This window comes from Mesoplodon bidens, assembly GCF_964165515.1.
Source record: "Mesoplodon bidens genome assembly, chromosome: 11".
Lineage (NCBI taxonomy): Eukaryota > Metazoa > Chordata > Mammalia > Artiodactyla > Ziphiidae > Mesoplodon > Mesoplodon bidens.
Window position 1 is genome coordinate 57,588,420 of NC_138167.1, and position 19,756 is coordinate 57,608,175.

At 57.2% G+C, this 19,756-nt stretch overlaps 3 protein-coding genes across 7 annotated transcripts; 2 read left to right on the forward strand and 1 right to left on the reverse strand.

The window, feature by feature from the left end:
• The first annotated feature begins 2,386 nt into the window (after window positions 1-2,386).
• On the forward strand, window positions 2,387-5,375 carry CIMAP1B (ciliary microtubule associated protein 1B). 3 transcript variants are annotated; one of them, XM_081248939.1, is made up of 7 exons: window positions 2,387-2,484; window positions 2,868-3,008; window positions 3,090-3,293; window positions 3,559-3,663; window positions 3,749-3,870; window positions 3,962-4,105; window positions 4,248-5,375. In XM_081248939.1, exons 1-7 carry the CDS (start codon window positions 2,403-2,405, stop codon window positions 4,326-4,328), a joined length of 879 nt encoding a protein of 292 aa, XP_081105065.1. In that variant the 5' UTR covers window positions 2,387-2,402; the 3' UTR covers window positions 4,329-5,375. The 3 variants fall into 3 exon arrangements, with proteins under 3 accessions (XP_081105065.1, XP_081105066.1, XP_081105064.1); XM_081248940.1 differs by having other exon boundaries at window positions 3,749-3,865; XM_081248938.1 differs by having other exon boundaries at window positions 2,868-3,293.
• Window positions 5,376-7,796: 2,421 nt separating this feature from the next.
• Window positions 7,797-9,854, forward strand: SCO2 (synthesis of cytochrome C oxidase 2). The gene is made up of 2 exons (XM_081248040.1): window positions 7,797-8,146; window positions 8,958-9,854. Exon 2 carries the CDS (start codon window positions 8,970-8,972, stop codon window positions 9,768-9,770), a length of 801 nt encoding a protein of 266 aa, XP_081104166.1. The 5' UTR covers window positions 7,797-8,146; window positions 8,958-8,969; the 3' UTR covers window positions 9,771-9,854.
• A 78-nt stretch (window positions 9,855-9,932) lies between these two features.
• Window positions 9,933-19,722, reverse strand: NCAPH2 (non-SMC condensin II complex subunit H2). Of its 3 annotated transcripts, none has more exons than XM_081248038.1 (20): window positions 19,483-19,722; window positions 16,746-16,847; window positions 14,383-14,438; window positions 14,216-14,300; window positions 14,070-14,138; window positions 13,891-13,970; window positions 13,676-13,809; window positions 13,507-13,590; window positions 12,902-13,032; window positions 12,067-12,138; window positions 11,799-11,865; window positions 11,549-11,656; window positions 11,404-11,457; window positions 11,179-11,253; window positions 11,009-11,098; window positions 10,851-10,919; window positions 10,698-10,753; window positions 10,518-10,619; window positions 10,274-10,423; window positions 9,933-10,208 (listed from the first exon to the last, which is right to left on the reverse strand). In XM_081248038.1, exons 1-20 carry the CDS (start codon window positions 19,588-19,590, stop codon window positions 10,068-10,070), a joined length of 1,833 nt encoding a protein of 610 aa, XP_081104164.1. In that variant the 5' UTR covers window positions 19,591-19,722; the 3' UTR covers window positions 9,933-10,067. The 3 variants fall into 3 exon arrangements, with proteins under 3 accessions (XP_081104164.1, XP_081104163.1, XP_081104165.1); XM_081248037.1 differs by having other exon boundaries at window positions 10,851-10,922; XM_081248039.1 differs by lacking the exons at window positions 9,933-10,208; window positions 10,274-10,423; window positions 10,518-10,619; ... (1 more) ...; window positions 10,851-10,919; window positions 11,799-11,865.
• Window positions 19,723-19,756: the final 34 nt, after the last annotated feature.

A 19,756-nucleotide genomic window follows, 5' to 3' on the forward strand; every position in this document is an offset into this window, starting at 1 on the left:
CTAATATAAATAAGGTGATAGAGAGCTGCAGACGCCACAACATGTGGGGTTTTTCTATTATTGGAAGAAAGATTTCATAATCAGAAATGATATAAAACAAAGAATATTATATTATATAATCATGTTTATGTTAAAAGTATATATGTACTTTTATATATGTATAAATAAATCTAGAATAATGTTTAAGGCTTAGAAAATATAAATCTCAGATTTAATAGTTATATAGTTATACCCAACGGGGGATACCTTTTAAGGAATCCATCTGAGGTGGGGAAAGGTTTATGCAGAAAAAAGTTATTTAAAAAAGACAAACAGGGCTTCCCTGGTGGCACAGTGGTTGAGAATCTGCCTGCCAACGCAGGGGACACGGGTTCGATCCCTGGTCCGGGAAGATCCCACATGCCGCGGAGCAACTAAGCCCGTGAGCCACAACTACTGAGCCTGCACTCTAGAGCCCGTGAGCCACAACTGCTGAGCCCACATGCCGCAACTACTGAAGCCCATGCACCTAAAGCCTGTGCCCTGCAACAAGAGAAGCCACTGCAATGAGAAGCCCACGCACTGCAATGAAGAGTAGCCCCCGCTCACCGCAACTAGAGAAAGCCCGGGCTTAGCAACAAAGACCCAACGCAGCCATAAATAAATAAATAAATAAATAAATAAATAAATAAAAAGACAAACAATACAATGTGATTTATAATGGAAAAAATTAAAACACATAAGCATTCAACAATATGGGAATGATGAAGAGAACGTGTTTCCACACAAATTTAAAATTTTTTTGTTCTAGTTCTGCAAAAAAAAATGCCATTGGTAATTTGATAGGGATTGCATTGAATCTGTAGATTGCCTTGGGTAGTGTGGTCATTTTAACAATATTAATTCTTCCAATCCAAGAACACAGTATATGTTTCCGTCTGTTTCTGTCAACTTCAGTTTCTTTCATCAGTGTCTTATAGTTTTCAGAGTACAGTCTTTTGCCTCCTTAGGGAGGTTTATTCCTAGGTATTTTATTCTCTTCGATGCAATGGTAAATGAGACTGTTTCCTTAATTTCTCTTTCTGATAGTTCGTTGTTAGTGCATAGAAGTGCAACAGACACTGGTCAGGATGGCCATCATCAAAAAGTCTACAAGTAATAAATGCTGGAGAGGGTGTGGAGAAAAGGGAACCCTCTTCCACTGTTGGTGGGAAGGTAAATTAGTACAGCCACTATGGAGAACAGTACGGAGGCTCCTTAAAAAACTAAAAGTAGAATTACCATATGACCCAGCAATCCCACTACTGGGCATATACCCTGAGAAAACCATAATTCAAAAAGACACATGCACCCCAATGTTCACTGCAGCACTATTTACAATAGACAGGTCATGGAAGCAACCTAAATGCTCACCAACAGACGAATGGATAAAGATGTGATACATATATACAATGGAATATTACTCAGCCATAAAAAGGAACAAAATTGGGTCATTTGTAGAGACGTGGATGAATCTAGAGACTGTCATACATAGTGAAGTAAATCAGAAAGAGAAAATCAAATATCGTATATTAACGCATATATGTGGAACTAGAAAAATGGTACAGATGAACCGGTTTGCAGGGCAGAAATAGAGGCACAGATGTAGAGAACAAACGTATGGACACCAAGGGGGGAAAGCGGCGGTGCGGTGGGGTGGTGGTGGGATGAATCGGGAGATTGGGATTGACATGTATACACTGACGTGTATAAAATGGATGACTAATAAGAACCTGCTGTATACAAAAATAAATAAAATTAAAAAAAAACATTTTACTGTTTGCTAAGAATTATTTTGAATTGTGATCAATCATGTGTCCTATTATATCTCTTTATTCAACTCGTATGGGTTTTTTTCTTAATTGAAGTAGAGTTGAGTTACAATGTTGTCTCAATCTCTGCTGTGCAGCAGTGACTCAGTTATACACAGAGACACTTTTTTTCATATTCTTTTCCATTATGGTTTATCACAGGATATTGAATGTAGTTCCCTGTGCTCTACAGTAGGACCTTGTTGTTTATCCATCCTATATATAATAGTTTACATCTGCTAATTGTATGGACGTTTTTGTGGCCCAGTACATGATTATTTTCTGCAAATATTCCATGGGTTTAAATAGATGCAAAGTTCTCTCCCTACACATAACAATTAAATTAAGCTTGATTTCTTTATTCTCGCACTTGTTTTTTGTCGGCATATCTGTCCATTTCTGGAATGGGTGTATTGAAGCCTGGGGAAGGGTGAGGACAGAGTTCTGGTCTGTGGCACAGCCTGCGGGACGCCTACCATTGCCATGGACTCCAAGGAGGAGAGGCGGAGGAGGGGAGGGGCGGAGCCAGGTGGGACGGTCCGTCTGGTTTCCTGGAGGCGCGACCTGGACACAATGGGGTCTGGGAGCTGGGCCGGGCAGGGGCAGAAATCCAGACACCCCACCCTGCCTTCCCAGCCAGGAGACACGGGAGCAGGTCAGTGCATCAACTTCGGGGGCCCCCCTCCGGCACCAGGTCCCCCACGCCGCTCCCTCGCCTCGGTATCCTCCCCCAATGTCCCTAAAATATCCCAGTTCTCCAGAACCCCGGGGAGTTCCTCTCCCGCAGGGTTGAGTCCAAACTTGGAGCGCGCACATACACCTCCACTGAACTCATTTTGGGGGTGGGGGACGAGAGACGGCCTCGAAGCTCTGTCCCTGCCCCGCGCCCCTCTGGAGCTGGGAAAGCTACCGTTTGTTTCCCTGGTACTTGGGATAGGCGCGGGCCCCGCCCCGGAGTCCGGCCCGTCTGGAGGGGATAGGGAGTGCGGCCTCGCGAGTCAGGGTGGAGGGGCCGGGGCCGCCACCTTGTGTCCGCAGGTGTTGCCGGCAGCAAGCGCTCCCACCGTACCATGGGCTCGGAAGTCTGGGTCGGCCCGTGGCGGCCGCACCAGCCCCGCGGCCCCATCGCAGCGCTCTACAGCGGCCCGGGGCCCAAGTACAAGCTGCCAGCCAGCACCGGTACCAGCGGCGGGCCGGGGGAGGCGGGCCGGCAGGGGCTAACCCTAACCCTAACCCTGGTGATGCTGGGGCGCCCCGCAGGTTACATCCTGCACGACCCATCGCGGCCCCGCGCCCCCGCCTTCACCTTCGGCGCACGCCTCCCCACGCAGCAGACTTCGCGCGGCCCCGGGCCAGGTCACCTGGTGCCCGCTCGCATGACCGTGCGCGGCCGCGACGGCGCCCCCGCCTACTCCATCTTCGGCCGCCCGCGCCACGCAGCGCCCTTCCTCACTCCCGGACCGGGTCAGGACCCTGGAACCCCGGCCTCCCCAACGCCGAGCCGCCTCCAGGGACGCCCACTCGGGAACCCCCCCACTGAGCCCGAGTCCCCCTCGGGCACCCTAACACTCCAAATTCGGTCCCCCCATCTCCGGATCTCAAAAGAGCTCCAAGCCTCACCGGGCTTTGACAAATCGTGATTCGAATTCCCCCTAATCCCTGGACTCCAGCCTGGGCACTCACCAGGCCCCCAATGCAGTTCCGGCCCACACCCCGGTCCGCCCCGTAGGCAGGTACTTCCCGGAGCGAGCGGGGAACGCGGCGTACCCCAGCGCGCCTCGGCACACCATCGCTCCCCGAAACTGGGGCCTCCGCGCGGAGTCGCAGACCCCAGGTGAGCCCAGGAAGGCCCACCCTACACTGGCTGAGGCGGGGAGACTGGCCGGTCCTCAAAGACCCACCCTCGCTGGCTCCCCCAGGCCCCGGGACCTACACTGTGCCCTCGCTCCTGGGCCCGCGCGTCGTCGGTAAAGTCTCGGCCCCGATTTACTCCATCTACGGCCGCAGCGCGGTGGGCAGCTTCTGCGAGGACCTCAGTAAGGTGGGGAAGGGGCTGCCCAAACCGCGCGGCGAGGGGTCAGCGGTCGACGGTCCGAGAAGCCGGACACAGCGCCCCTCCCGCCCTCCCGCAGACCCCCGGGCCCTGCGCCTACCATGTGGTGAGCCCTGGTATCTACAAGCCCCGGGCCCCCCAGTTCTCGATGCTGGGGCGGACTTCGCTCCCCCAAGGCAACAACAGCCTGAATCCCGGGCCTGCAGCCTACAACGTGGACCAGGTGCTCTGCAGTTCAGGGTCAAGGGTCAGAGGCGGGGTAAAGGGGTCCGGGTCTGGATCGAGGGGCTGAGGTGTGAGGTTGGGACCCGGGAGCCCTGGGCCGGCCGGCCGCGCCAGGCCAGCGACGTCTCCTGGGTCCGCAGCACCGGAAGCCTCGCGGCTGGAGCTTCGGGATCCGGCACTCGGACTACCTGGCCCCGATGGTGATCGACGTGGATGACTGACCAGCCGGGTGGGCGCGGCCCCACGAATGTTTCTTAAAACCTCTGGAGCCAGCAGCCTGTCGGCCTCTCTGTGCTTGCGGCGAGGCGGGCGGGCAAAACGGACAGGTGGGCGGGCCCGCGAAGTCCCGGACTTCTCAAGTTCCCGCAGGCCCTCGTGACTGGCCAGGACTGAAGTGAGCCGGGTCGTCCTGCCCCTCCGAGGCGGCGATTGGCCTAAAACCCTGCCTGTCGGGAGGCCCCGCCTCTCCGCGGCTCCGGCCAGGCGCGCAGTCCCACTGTTCCCACCCTGTGGCCTCCCGCAAGACGGGACGGCAACCGGTTGGGATCCGAAAAGGACCGGCGAGCGCCGCTGTGCAGGACAGGTACGGCCCCGGATCAAGTTGTGAGACCGAGACGTGAGAGCCAGACACGGAGACATGCACACGGGCGACACAGACACGGGACTGAGGGGCGGACACGGGAGAGAAACGAGAACGGGGTCGGGACAAGGGCACTTGGCCTCAGTGACACGGACACAGGGAGGCGACAGGTTCCAGATGTATGTCGCAGCCCGGAGTGGTGGCGGCCCCACCTACCCCTGTCGCACCTGCTGATCTCTCTCCGGGCGGGAGCCAGAGCACAAGCAGCTGCCGGGGCTGATCCGCCTGAAGCAAGGGTACATCAGAGGCTTCGTGCGCGCTGTGCTGGACCGGACGCGCAGGGCGCACACATCCGTGCGTGAGGACGGCTGGCTGCCCCTGACCCCGACCCAGAGGTCAGGCCCAGAGACTACCTGCCCCCAGGGATGCCACAGCGCCCCACCACTGTCACTGACACTGAGGATAACCCATTGCTGTGGGAACGCCCCCTTTGTGCTGTCTACACCACCTTACCCATGCCGAGAGGCCATGCTCTTGGCCATCTGGCGAAGCATGAATCTGGAGGAGACCGCGGCCCTGGCCAAGTCTGGGCAGCAGCTGGAGTGGCCGCAAGCATGGTGCCAATACCTTGGGGACAAACATGCCCTAAGGCAGAGTCCTGGCACCTGCCCTGGCTGCCTGTGGCTGCAAGGTTAGAAGGCACCTCCTCTCCAGACCAGAACCGCTGACCTCAAAAAGGCCAGCAGCCACAGGCAGCTCCTAACCTCACGCCTGACCCAGACAGAGCCCCCAAAGGCAGGACCCAGGCTTCTCAGCCCCAGGACAGAACTTGGATCTCCCTTCCCGTCAGCCCCCAATAACAGGACCAAATTATCCAGCTGCCCCTTCCCCTTCGGTTCCCAAGGGAAGAGCTGTGTACTGCTCTCCCTCCATCCCCCACACTTGTACCCCCAGCAGTAGGCACCAGCCTCCTCCCCCAATTGACACCCCCCATCCCAAACAAGGACAATTTATTTTCCACTCCCTCTCCAGCTGGACACCCACTACACTGCTCAGTAAATACTTAACTCCAGCTGAGTCCTAACCAAGGAAGGTGAGGAAAAATGTGGGGGTGGGGAGGTGACTGTGCAGGTGAACAGCATCCTTGCCTAGCATGTACCAATAGTCAGCAGACGTGGTCTGGGGGACGTGGGGGGGCACTTTGGGTAAACTGGAGTCTATTCATGGATTCACTGTCACCCAGAGCCCAGAGCATGTACAGGCCGGCCACTGATTGGTCATTGATCTGGGTTATTGATAGAAACATTGGCCAGAATCTCTGAAGGATCATTGGGGAGGATACTGATCAGTTATTTATGGGTCATTGGACTTTGGTCAAGATCATCAACGGAAATTTGATTGGAGTCATTAATAGGGACTTGGTCAAAATAACTGATGGGCTTCTGATCAATCATTAATGGGCCATAGGACATTGATCCATATCTTTGATGGGTCATTAGTGAGGACTTATCAGAATTGTTCACGTCACTGGTCATTATTTTGGACATTTGTCAAGGTTGCTGATGAGTCCTTGGTCAGGGTCAGTGATGCGATCACTGATCAGAGGCCACTGAGGGTCACTGGGAGTCCTGATGCAGGGGAGGTTGGCCAGATGCAAGGGCTGCCAGGGCAAGTGGGCCACTGTATTGTGGGTCAGAGCAGGAAGCTTGTTCCTGCAGACGGAATCCTGCATGAAGCAAGAGATGTGATGGCCACTGTCGACAGCCTGCCACTCATGATGTGTTGACCTGACCCCAGACTCCGGGGTCCACCTCCTGCATGTTAAAGACCCCGGACCTATGAACACACACAACCACAGGTGATCTGACCCAAACCCAGGGTCAGTGTCCCACATCACAAGATGCTTGACCACCCACTCAAGAAGGTGACCTGACTGATGCACCGGTCATCCCATCACATAGGGGACTTGACCTTCCATGCTCAGGGTCCCTGACCCCTCATGACTGACCCGAGAGTCAGCATCCCCTGCATCTCACAGGAAGCTGCAGGATCTCCATCACCTTAGCCTCCCCCACACAGCCTTCATCCTCAGTAAGAAGGCAGCGGACAGCCTGTCTGCTCTGATGGTAGGCAGGAAGTTCAGAGAGGCCGCAGTCCTTCCCAGCCAGGCACAGGCCCCGGAGCACCTGGAGCCTGTGTGGCTTCTCCATAGGGGTCCCCATGTGGCTGTGGCATGTCTGTTGGCGTGGATCTCCTTATGTGGCCCCAACCTCCCGTTCATAACTCCGGCAGCCTTGGTTCTCAAGTACCTCAGCAGCCCTGTCTCACCCTGCTTCTGCCGGGACCGGCCTCACCGCTGGCAGGTTCCCCCCGCCCCACTTCTTCAACTCCTACCCAGTGACCTTATCCGAGCAAGGCTGACCTGGCCTCGGGTCTGGGGAAACCCTCACTGCCCTCCCGCCCAGGCCGGGTACAAGGTCTTCCTGACCCCCACCTCTGAAGTCAGGCACACTTCACGTCTCCCCCGCCCCCTCACTCCAGGGGAACTGGCAACCAAGGGTGCATCAGGGGCTGGAGTTTGCACGCGAGACGCGGGGTGGGTCCACGCTGAACCGTGTCTCCGCAGGTTGGCATGGGGCAGCCGCTCTGACCGCCAGGGACAACCCCGCCGTAGGCCACGTTTTGGAGTGGAGGAAGCGCTGCTGTGCTTGGACGGCCTGGGGCCACCGGGCCTGCGGACCCCGTCACCCATCACCACGCTCGGTGAGGGGACAGGGAAAGGGGCACCCGCTCTGGCTCAGCCCTACGCCCAGAGACCCCCTCCCCTCCTGAGCCCGGCTCCTCACTCCCCGTCCCACCACGCGCGCAGGCCGACACGCAGCAACGAAGCCCGAGCGGCGCGCAGCCGTGCGGGTACCTGGTGCGCCGGAGTCGTAAGCGAGAGGGCGGGTAGGGCCAGCGACTAGAGACAGCGCCGAACAAGGAGCCGCCGCCGCGGCGGGCGGAGGCGCAGGGAAGCCCCGCCTCCAACACGTGACCTCTGGCGGACCCACCACCTTCGGCGCACGCGCACGGCCGAGCGCCGGCCAGCTGCAGGCCAGTCTGCGCGAGCGCGGCGTCGTTGACGCATGCGCGCTGGTGTGGTGCGAGACGGATGGTCTCTGCAGCTTCCCAGGTCGCGTCCCCAGACTCCTGACACCGACCCTGGCGCCGGGGACCTGGAAGACCGGTCCGCGAGGCGCGTTCCGGGAGGGCGCCCTGAACGGGGATCCCGGAGGAAAGGGGCCTCCCGGAGAGGGGCCCTGGAAACGTTCGCAGGCTGCCTCCGTTTGCAGGTCCATCTCGTGCACCGCTTAGAACACCTTTTGTAAAGGAGGAAGCTGATGTGAACAGGCTAAGGGGCGTATCCAAGGTCGTCCAGGAGTCTTCCAGAGGGTCCTCCCAGCAGCAGCTGAACAGGTGAGGCGGGGGCTGGGGTGGAGGCGGGGTCCTAAGACCTCCGCCTAGCAAACCTCCAGAGGGCCCTGAGAAAGGCACAGAGGTCACCGAAGCAACAGCAGGGCGTGGGCCACGAGCTCTGAGCTGCTGTCGGGTACCCGGCTGTGAAGAGAGTGGGCTCGAGGCAAGTGGAAACCTTGTTTCTCTTCCAGGGTGACTGCCGGCCGGAAGTTTCTACGTGCGAGGGGCTCGGGGGGAAGGCGCTGCAGGCTGCGGTGCGGGTGGCACAGGATTTCCGCGGGGCTGGGGGCCAAAGCACCACGGTTGAAGCGGCCTCAGAGGGGAGAGGCTGCAAAAGGGCCGGAGGAGTCAGTCTTGGTGGTGGTGGTGGTGGGGGGTGTTGAGGCCAGAGACTCACCTACCTCCTTTCAAGAAATGGGAGTTTATTGCAAACAGATAAATATGCTCAGGAATCCGGGCGAGGCATGCGCTTGGAATGCTCCTGGTCAGCTCAGACGCTGTGGTGCAGGCGAGGGCTGGGCTGGTTAGAGAGCTGCAGGCACAGGACCGGGGGCAGGGTCCGGGTGGGATGCGATAGACTGAGGCTCTCAGGCTAAAGGACAGGAGGGACAAGGGTGGACGCTTGATGACACCTAAGCTGGAGTTTGAGGTTTCAGAGGTGAAGCAGTTCTGACCCCAGGTGAGCAGCTGCTGATAGCAGACCCTGTGTAGGGCTGGTCCTTCAGATGGCAGCAAGCATCTCCAGAGTGATGGGGTATGACCCAGTAGGCCGAGGCACCTTCTGGCTCCTGACACCCTTGCTCTTTTCCAGGAGCGTTAGGCCATGCTGTTGCTGGCTCAGGCACCCAAGGCTTGGCACAGGCTCTTTCAGCTCAAGCCTCCAGCCCTCCCTAGGACCCCAGGAGGAGAGGCCCAGCATGTGAGGTGCCGGCTCCTATCAAGGCAGGGCCCTGCAGAGACGGGAAGGCAGGACCAGCCCCAGGGCCCTGGGCTACGAACTAGGTTGCTGATCACAGCCTTGATTGGGGCTGGGCTGGGTGGGGTCTGGCTGGCCATGAGAGCTGAGAAGGAGCAGTGGCAGCAGCAACGACGGACAGAGGCCCTGCGCCAAGCTGCCGTGGGCCAGGGTGACTTCAGCCTGCTGGATCACCGGGGCCAGGCTCGCTGCAAAGCTGACTTCCGGGGCCAGTGGGTGCTGATGTACTTCGGCTTCACTCACTGCCCTGACATCTGCCCCGAGGAACTGGAGAAGCTGGTGCAGGTGGTGCGGCAGCTGGAGGCGGAGCCTGGCCTGCCCCCCGTGCAGCCCATCTTCATTACCGTGGACCCCGAGCGGGATGATGTGGCGGCCATGGCCCGCTATGTGCAGGACTTCCACCCCAGGCTGTTGGGCCTGACCGGCTCTGCTGAGCAGGTTGCCCAGGTGAGCCGCAGCTACCGCGTGTACTACAGCGCCGGCCCCAAGGACGAGGACCAGGATTATATCGTGGACCATTCCATCGCCATCTACCTGCTCAGCCCTGACGGCCTCTTCACAGACTACTACGGCAGGGCCAGGTCGGCCGAGCAGGTCGCAGACAGCGTGCGGCGCCATATGGCTGCCTTCCGCAGCGTCCTGCACTGAGCCGGGTCATTAAAAGGATGTGGTGGAGCTGTGTGTGCCTGAGATCTGTACCAGCAGCCCCTGGAGGCCACGGCAGGAAAGGGTCTGGAGACATGGTAGCTTCCTGGGGTGCAGAGGACAGACAGCCCTTTCCTCCACACGGAACGGTTTTGTGAAGGTTTTTTAAAGGGATTGGCGGAATGACAACACTTTATTGAGCTGGGCGAGCCGGGAAGCAAAGTGGAGTGAGCAGACGCATGCCCAGCACCTGCGGGGGACAGGGCTTCAGGGCCCAACCCCGGTCTCAGTGCTCCCCACTCAGGGCTGGACCATGGAGGGGGCAGCATAGGTCTGGAAGCGCTTGTGGGCCCGCTGGTACGTGAGCAGTCTCAGGGACATGGTATCCACCGCCGCCTCTAGCCCAGGCTGCTGGGTGATCTCCACTGTGTAGTCATTAGCCTGTAGAGACAGATTATCAGCAGAGACCAGGGACCGCCTCCCTCTCAGGCTCCCAGGCCACTTACCAGCTGCAGGGAGGCCAGCATGGAACGACACACCTCAAAGGCAGGCTGGCCAGCCACCAACTCCGCAAAGGGACACCACTGGTTGAGTTGGCTGAACCTTGAGACTACCTGGTCCCCGTAAGTGTGGATGTCAAAGGGCACATGCTGCTCCTGCAAAGGGGAGGGGCAGGTCCTGGGGCTGGCCCAAGGCAGGCAGCAGGAGGCTCCAGCTGTCCACCAGAGGCCCTGGCCCAGCCCACCTCACCTGCTCCTGGAGCAGGGGCTGGATGACGTCCTCCCAGTCCCTGACGCGCTGGCTCAGCTCTGTCTCCTGGACGAATTTCTGCGAGGTGGCGATGAAGAGCTCCTGCGGGAGGAGCAGGGGCTGTCACCTCCGTGCAGCGCCCACCGCCCGGCTCCCCCACCCGCTCTGACCTGGGCCTACCACATTCCTTCGGACCAGCTCCTCGTAGCTTAGGGACGCCGGCATGGCTTCTGCTTCTGGAAAAGGGCAGCCATGAGGTGCTCCGGCCGTGAGCCTCACCTTCTCCTTCCTCCCCTCAGGGTCCCCTGGCCGGCAGCCCACTCCCAGACCTACCCAGGTCTGCGTCTTCCCCAGGCTCGGCCCCTTCAGGCTCTGCGTACTCCTCGGGCTCTAGAAAGTCACCTGCTGGGAGGGGAGGACCCGAGCAGAAGGCAGGTTAGCCCACAGCCGGCGCTGAGCCCCGACCCAGCCTGCCCCCAGTAGGCACCCACCTGCCGTTCCCAGGTCCTCCAGGGAGTCCTCCAGCCGATCCTCCTCCGCAGGCCACGCTTCCTCCTGAGCCCTCGGCAGCCACCGCTCAGCTGCCTGCGCAAAGAGAGCAACTGAGGGGCACTGCCGCCTCCCACCAGGGGCCAAGTGGGGTCCAGGTGGTGGCCGGTACTTGCCTCCCTCCTCTGCAGCTTCCGGAGGGTCTCCAGCTGCTCCCTCACGTGTCTCCAGTACAGGACCTCCATGTCTGCACACGAAAGCCTTGTGAGAAGGGCCCCCTCATCCTGCCCAGGTCCACCCGAATCCACCCAGGGCCTTAGGTGTCCCCAGGCTGAGGAGAGGTGGCAGAGCATGGTGCCATCATCCCGCAGAAGAGCCCACAAGGCCCCGGCCTCACCTGCAAAGGAAGGGCCCTTTCGCCGGGGCCTCCTGCTGTCAGCGTGGTCAGCATCTGCAAGAGGACTGGGTCAGCAGGCGCCTAGCCAAGTCCCACAGCCACACCCGGGCCCTCTGGCCCTGGCCCAGCCCCCAGGCCCACGCACAGGCAGCCAGGTACCACTGGTGGAAGTCCTGCAGCTTGACAGCACCCTTCCTCTTACGCTTCTGTCCTGGAGCCTCCTCCACACAGGGGGGCACAGAGTAGGGCCTACCTGGGGGCAAACAGACCGTCTCGGAGCACAACCATGGCCCAGAGCAGATCACCATGCCCACAGGCCCTGGAGCCCCAGCCTCCACTCAAGCCACGTGAGCCCAGCCCCAGGTGCCCAGGGGCAGTGCCTCTCCCCCAGTTACCTTTCCTGAAGGGCTTAGAGTCCAGGGAGTCGAAGGGGTCCAGGCCCTGCCAGGGGTCTGGGGTCTCCTGAGCACAGAGCACAAGCAGACACAGGAGAGTGGAGGACATGCACCCTCCCCCCAGTCGAGAGACATAGGGAGGGAAGTGCCCTGGGGCTGCAGGAGAGAGGTCTAATTCTGGGGAAGAAGATTGCTCGAAAGACAGCCACTGCAGAGAGGCCTCAAGCATACCCTCCCTGCTGGGGGTCCAGGCCCCACCAGCCCTCACCTTCAGCCGGGACGCAGGCTCCAGGGCCTCCCTTTGCTCCCGTAGTGCACACCTCCTGGGCTGGGCCGCACTCTGCAAAAAAAAACGCCGAGGGTTCCCCTCTCCTCCTCCACCCAAGGCTCCAGGCACCCCAGCAGCCCTGCTCTGGGGCCAGACACCAAGAACCCTGCAGGGACCTTCTCTGGGGGCAGGAAGTTCAAATAGTTTAATGACTAAAAAGTAAAACAAAAGTTCTAGGAAAAACTTTAGGAGAACATACAAATCAGTAAACTAGTGGTCACGGGGTACTTTTTCTTCTTTAAAAAAGAGAAAAAAGAATAGAACGATATGATATCCATGTATCTACCAGCCAATATTGACAAATGTTAACATTTTTTCCTATATGTGTCAGGATTTTTTCTTATAAAAAAGATTTCTTAGTTCTGGGCTGGAGCACAGAGCTGACCGTCGGGGGTGAGGGAGGCCGGCCTGTCCACTCCTGCCAGCCTGGCCTTGGGAGAGTCAGCTCTGGAGACCAGCTGCCATTCTGGGTAGTAACCCTGAGCACCGTGGGCCTTGGACCCTTGGACACCAGCCGCCCCCCTCTGAGAGCAGCAGCTGCTCTGCTCGGAGAGGGGAGAGACATGAAAGCTGCTGCCCAAAAGGGCAGGGTGCAGGGCCAGGTCTAGGGCTGGCTGGGGGATGCACCCACTGCCCTGGTGTGCAAGGACCAGAGAGGGGGCAGAGACCAGCGGGCCTGGGAGCAAAGACCAGGGGACTGCCTTCCCTGTGTAAGCGAGACTCTCCCCGCCAGGGCTGAGGGCTAGAGCTTTGCAGGCCGGACTGTGGGTCCCACCTGCTCTGGGCTCCTGGGCTCCTGCAGCTCCATCGGGACCTCAGGGGCTGAGGCCTCGGGGGGCTCTGCTGCCCCCTCTGTATCCTCTTCCTCACCCCCACCTCCGGGCACTGGGCCTTCTGTAGTGGTGCCTGGGCAGGGAAGGAAGAGACCAGTCAGCCCCAAGGAGCCTGAAGACCAGACAGCAGAAGGGGGGCTGCCCCTCTGGGATGAGGGGCCAACTCCAAGGAGAACCTGAGAGGCCATTCCTCTCAGCTTCGTTTGTTACAACCAGACAATGCAGCAGGGCGTTTTACACTCTCATCATACTGCTGCTTTGTTTGGTTCATTTTATTTCTTAGTAAAATTCTTCTCTTTAAATGCTGCCACCTCTGTCTGCCCAGAGAGGAGGGGGTGGGCCCAAACCTCAGAGCCCCAGAATGGTCAGGGGGTGGTCACTGAACCAAGACAGCACGGCTGGCCAAGGTGGGCCCTGAGCACAGAGGCCTGCTCCCCACGCCTCACCCCTCCACAGGCTGTACAGCGGTGGGCAGGCTGGGGTGGAGGAGTGCAGGGCCCCATCCCCCCACCCCCCCTGCAGCTCCACCCAGCAGCTCTCTCCTCACCTGGCTCCTGGGAGATGCTGAGCACCGGGACTGGGCTCCTGCACGCAGAGGCTTCCACTGGCTGCTCCTCAGCCCTCCCAGCCTCTGGGAGAGATGGGGGATTGAACGGGGTCAGCCCCGCTTACCCCTCAGAAGGCCCCTTCCTTCCCACCAACATCCGAGCCCTCACCCTTCTGGTTCCTCGGCAGCAGTGCCCCCATGGGGGACATGCCCATCGGCTCCAACATGAAGGCTCCTCTGGGGTGGGGGGTGCACGTATTCATCCTAAAATCCTTCCGGCTGGTCAGGACCTCCCCCCGACAGCTGTGCTGGCACAAACACACGTGCTACAGTGACCCTTCCCCAGCACAGCCCACCCTCCACCCACCAGGCTCAGGCCCGCACCTGTACAGGGGGTTATTATTCTTCTCCATCTCATCAGGGGCTACCAGGGCCATGGGCAGGAGGGGGACGATGAGGGTCTCCTGAACAGAGGCCAAGAGTGGGTGAACCATGAGAACCCACGTGGCATGACACCACCTTCCAACACCCCCATCAGCTAAACGCGGGAGAGGGGCACTCACACTGGGGGCCTGGTCACTCCTCAGATCCACGTTAGCACGGGAATCAGAGAGGTCATCCAACGACAGGAACTGCGGGGGAATGGAGAGCTCAGAGGGGGGTGCCTGGCAAGCACAGGGGGCAATGCCAGGCACCCAGGAAACCTCACCTCATACTCCACTTCCTGGGGGGCCCTGGAGCCGGCGTCCCCAATGGGCCCGTCTTCCTGCTCACAGGAGAGCTGCTTGGCCCGCCTGAGAGAGAATCAGTGCAAGGGCATCACAGGAGGCCGCGGGGCCTCCCGAGCTGCATGCAGGCCCCACCTCCAGTACTCACTTCTTGCCAGAGATGAAATCAAGAGCCTGGTAGACCAGCGAGTAGAGATATTCCACCTGGCAACCAGAAGCGGGCAGTGAGGATGCAGAGAGGAGGGGCCCTCCCCAGAGCCTTTCCAACCAGTTGTCCGAGTACACGGAGAAGCCCAGGTGTCCTCTCCAAAACCCCCAGCACAATTCCTGCCAACGTGGCTGCCAGAAATACTTGTCCAATCAAACTGGTATGTTTCCCCAGAATTACCTAACCGCTGCTCTGCGTCCTCACACCACGCCGCAGCAGGTGTGGCCGCCTCCACACTGTGGCACCCCGCCCTGTGCTCCACGCAGCCCTGTCTGCCTTCACTGCTGGCACACCAACCAGCCTGCCTGCAGCAGCACCCAGGGGGTCTCTGCCAGCCCGCCACAGCTCCAGCCACAACCTGTGGGGCCCCACTGTTAGGGTGAGGGTTGGGATCTTCCAGATACCACAAAGCACCCACCAGGAGGGTACATACACACGCTGCCCCTGGGCCATTTCCTCTGGGGTGACAGCGCCCGATAGAAGACAGTGGTGAGCAAAACAGATGGTGGCCCCTGATCGCATGGATCCCACTCACCAGGAATAATAAACATTAACTTTCTTAAGTGTTTGTCACATACACAGGACTGTGCTTCATGCTTCATCTCATTTACTCTGTCTGAATTAAGTGCCATCACTATTCTCATTGTATACGAGATAAACTGAGACTCAGAGAGTCAAAGTAACCTCAGTCAGTAGTGGGTCCAGGACTTGCACCCGGGATGTAGAAATCCAGTGCACCATCTAATACAGCAGCCATGAGCCACAGGTGGCGCAATCAACTTAAATGTAATTAAAAGTTAATAAAATGCAAGATGCCTCAGTCACGCCTGCCACATTTCAAGGGCTCAGGAGCCGCATGTATTGGACAGCACAGATCATAGAACGTTCCCATCACCTCGGAAGGTCCGGCTGGACGGCGCTGACTACAGCCAACGCTCCCCTCACACCTTCCAGACTTCATGCTAACATTGTTACACCTGCTTTATCACATATCTACCCGGCTACATATTTGTCTATCGGTTCACCTTAGGTTTTGTGCTTTCAAAGTTAGTTGCAGATATTCCTTCTTAGGACAAATGCAGGACAAAAGAATCCAATTTAGTTGGATCATCTAGAACAAAAACCAATGAAATCTCAGACCATCTTAATAACTTACAGTGTGCAGAGGTAGGTCCGCTGTGCCCTGCGCCCGTTAACCTGCATGTAGGTTACTCCCCCTCCTCTGTCTGGCTGGGACCCCATTTCTGATCTCCTCAACACACTTCTTCTGAACTCTTACCTCCTGTGCACTTTTTATTTTCCCCCCTCCCACTAAACCACCAATTTGGGATCAGTGCTGCGGTCCGCTTTTCCACGCTCCTCCACTAGGGGACAGCTACTGCTGCTGGAGGATTTCCAGCATTTAATCTTCACTAGACTACCAATGCTTTCAATTAATCTTTTATTTTGCATTCCCCTCAGCAAATATTTTGAACTTTCGCCAAACCTCACTCTCCAAATTTCCTATCCAGTAGCTGATTCTCAGTAGCTGACTTACATGCTCCATTGTGAAAACTGGGGCCTTAGGTGTGAACTCTGCAAACTGTTGGGCCCACCTTCTCTGCATCAGCGTTTCTCCCTGCAGTCTCCTGAGATGAGTTGTCTTTTCTTTTTTTCAAGGCAAGCCCGTCAGCCCATGTTTCTGAACCATTCCTTACCTATTTCTTCTGGTTCTTTGTTTCATCCATTTTCCTCTCCCAGCTCCCCTTTCCCCTCCCCACACCCGGCTGGCCACCCCAGTTCCGTGGTTTTCAATTCTGGTTGTCAGAGGGTAGTTCAGAAAATCCTGCGACCTGCCTGCCCCTCCACCCCACCACCCGGGGATCCTGATTTAATCAGTCTGGGTTAGGCCAAGGCACTGGTGATTAATTGGAGTGTATCCTGGGTTGAGAGCCACCGATTTAGTATTTGCCCAATCTCTTTCCTTCCCTTTACAATAAAATGTCTTTCTTTCTTTTTCTTCTTCTTCTTTTTTTTTTTTTTTTTTTTTTGGCCACATTGCACGGCATGTGGGATCTTAGTTCCCCAACCAGGAATCAAACCCATGCCCCCTGGAAGCGTGGAGTCCTAACCACAGGACGGCCAGGGAAGTCCCAACCCTGCAATTATTAAATCCAAGTTTGTTCTTCGGTGTTAAAAGGTGGCGAGGAATTCGGGGAGGAGGTGGGAGGCGCTGGTGAGCCTGCCACCTGCCCCGGCAGGACAGCAGACCTCGGTCTCACGAGACACTACAACACCAAGACCAGTAGCCAGGAGGGGCCCACCTTCTTACTGTAGACACAAGCGGAGCCCTGGATCAGTAGTGCTGCCTCAATGAAGTTCATTGTGGTTTTGCCTTCGTCAAAAGAAATGCAGATCTGGTCCAGCTGCAAGACACGACGCAGGGCAGTGGGAAGTCTATGCACCCTTCTCGCCGGCAGCCCACCTGCCACCCCACCTTCTCCCAGTGCCACTGGCCCAAAATACCCATCACCACAAGCAGCCCCTCAGAACGACAGCTCTGGCTCTGCTTAGGGCTCACCGGTTGTGCATTTTTTTAGAGGCAAAAGACAGGTCTTTGTGATTTTCCCTACTTCCGGTAACCACTAAGACCTAGTGTTTTGGAAGCGGGAGGCCCCTAGAGAGTATTGTCCACGAACGGCCAGAGCTACACACCACCTCCTCTCCAGAGGTGCTCACACCTCACCCATCCTAGTCGGGGCCTACTCAGCCAGACTCCAGCAGGAAGACGCCCACCCCGAGAGAAGGACTGAGGACCCTCAGGGGTGGGGGAGACAGAGACAAAATGCTGGGGTCTCAATCCTTTGAGCAGGAAAGTCAGGAAACACTTCCAAGTACATCCTCCTCCTTCCTCTGCAACCACCAACTCCACAGCCTCTCATGAGCCCCAATTCCTACCACCCCTTAAATCTGTGTCCACCAACCATATGCCAACAGTCCCCAAACCCATCTAGACCAGCTCTCTCTCCTAAGCTGCAGAACTGTGTTTATAGCTGCCCACTAGGTGTGTCCACCAAGACATCCAAAGTCCCCAAACTCTATGTCCACTTAACTCAGGACCTTCCCCACAACCCGGTGCCTCCCTGCTCCTCTCAGGGAACCGTACTCTGAAGCCTCCACATGGTTTTCAAGCTCTTTGCCTTTGCTTTCCATCTGCCTGGAACGTCCAGCCCCAGCGTGCTCAGACTGACCCCTTCAGCAGTCTCCCTAGGACATGCCTTGGGCCTCACCACCGCTAGGGTGGTCTTGTCACACCGAGGCTCTCCTTCCCCAGTGGACTGTGAGCAACGTTAGGGTGATTCCAGCCTTCAGCTCAGTGCCCGACACCGGTGTTCAGTAAATGTCTGATGAGCAAGGTGGTGACAGCGGAGCTACGCCTGAAGACAGATCGATGCTCCACAGACAGATCAAGGGAACGGCATTTTAGGAAGAGCAAAGGCACCCACACAGAGGCAGTTAGCAGACACAGGTTTCAACGATTTAGGTAAATGAGTACTATGCAAACATGTCCAAAGCAGAGGGTGTGCTGGGGAATAAGGCGAGATACTAGATACTATGGCGGCACAACAAAGGGGGAGAGTCTGAGAGGAGCCACCATGGCACCGCTTCTGCTAATTCCTGAAAGACAGAGGAAGTCTGTGAAGAGGACAGCAACATAAAATGTGTTTAAAAAGAAAGAAAGAATGTTTTGGTAGCTATGTGGAAAATGAAAGGAGAAAGACAAAACTAGAGGAAGAGAAATCAGAACTTCAGGGGCCAGAGAAGGTTTGGAAAAGTAGACACATGAAGCAGGAGGGGAGCTGACCAAGCAAGTAGGTTTACCAGGCATCCACAAGCACCCTGCTCAATGCGGAAGCCTGAATCCACAGCAGCCCCACCTAGCATAGTTCTCTGCATGTTCTCAGGAGACTCTATGTCCAAGCAGAGGTCAATTGTCAGATCAAGTGTCCATTTCACAAACATTTATTCTGCACCTACTATGTGTCAGGCATTCTATTAAGCAAAGGGGAGAGAGCATGAACATAGTCCCTGCCCTCACAGAACTTACATTCTAGGGTGGAAACAGACCATAAACAAGTTAGAGAATAGCTTATGATGAACACTCTAAAACACAGAAGGTACTATGACAGAGAACTGTTTTAGACATGGTGATCAGCTGATATTTCAACTGAGAGATACAGGATGTGAAAGAATTAGTCATAAAAAGAACTAGGCAGGGCTTCCCTGGTGGCGCAGTGGTTGGGAGTCCGCCTGCCGATGCAGGGGACGCGGGTTCGTGCCCCGGTCCGGGAGGATCCCACATGCCGCAGAGCGGCTGGGCCCTTGAGCCATGGCCGCTGAGTCTGTGCTCCGCAACGGGAGAGGCCACAACAGTGAGAGGCCCGCGTACCGCAAAAAAAAAAAAAAAAAAAAAAAAAAGAGGATGTGGTCAACCCACCAAATGCTGCTGAGTTGAATAAGATGACACTTCTGGTGACCCTAGGATTTGGTAAGAGGGATATCATTATTGATCAAGACAAGAGCAGTCCAAGCGGTCTGAGGAGTGAAAATGAAGTGCAGAAATGGAGCGGACAGCTCCTTAACGACGTCTAGACACAGCTGTCAAATACGGAAAAAAGGTTAAATGCTGACGAGATGGAACATGGCAGTCGCTTGAAACTGGTTTGAAAATCTAGCATAAGATATCCCTCTTACATCGTGATCCAGACCTCTCACACACCCACACATGCACACAAATCGTATTCTACTCTATCAGAGAAAAATGCTGGTCGCCACTCACTAAGTCGATTTCAAGGCTGCCTAACGGGTAGTTACAGGTGCTGTAAGGACAGCTCCAGGTTAATCTAATAAAGGATGATTTCGAGGGGCAGAGACGGGGCTGGGAAAAAAGAAACGACCCTGATGATGAGTGCGATCAGAGCGCCAGATGGACACACACAAGGAGGCGGCGGGGCCCCCGGCAGCCCCCGCCCCCCGCCACTCCCCGGGGGCCGCCCTCACCTCCTCAAGATATTCGCCCAGCTGGGCCGCCACATCCACCTCCCAGTTCTTGGTGAGGTCGCGGATGGGCTGCAGGAGGTGAGCGAAGCGCGCCTCCACGTCCTCCATGTCCGGGAGGGGCCGGGTCGGCCCGGGGACCGCAGGGCCAGCTTCGAGTGTCCCAGTGTGCTCAGCCCACCACTAGTTCTGGCGCCATTTTACTGTTCCCGCCCAGGAAAATACGTAGCGCGCAGCGACGCGCGCACATCTCTGACGTGAGCTGCCGGATCGCGCC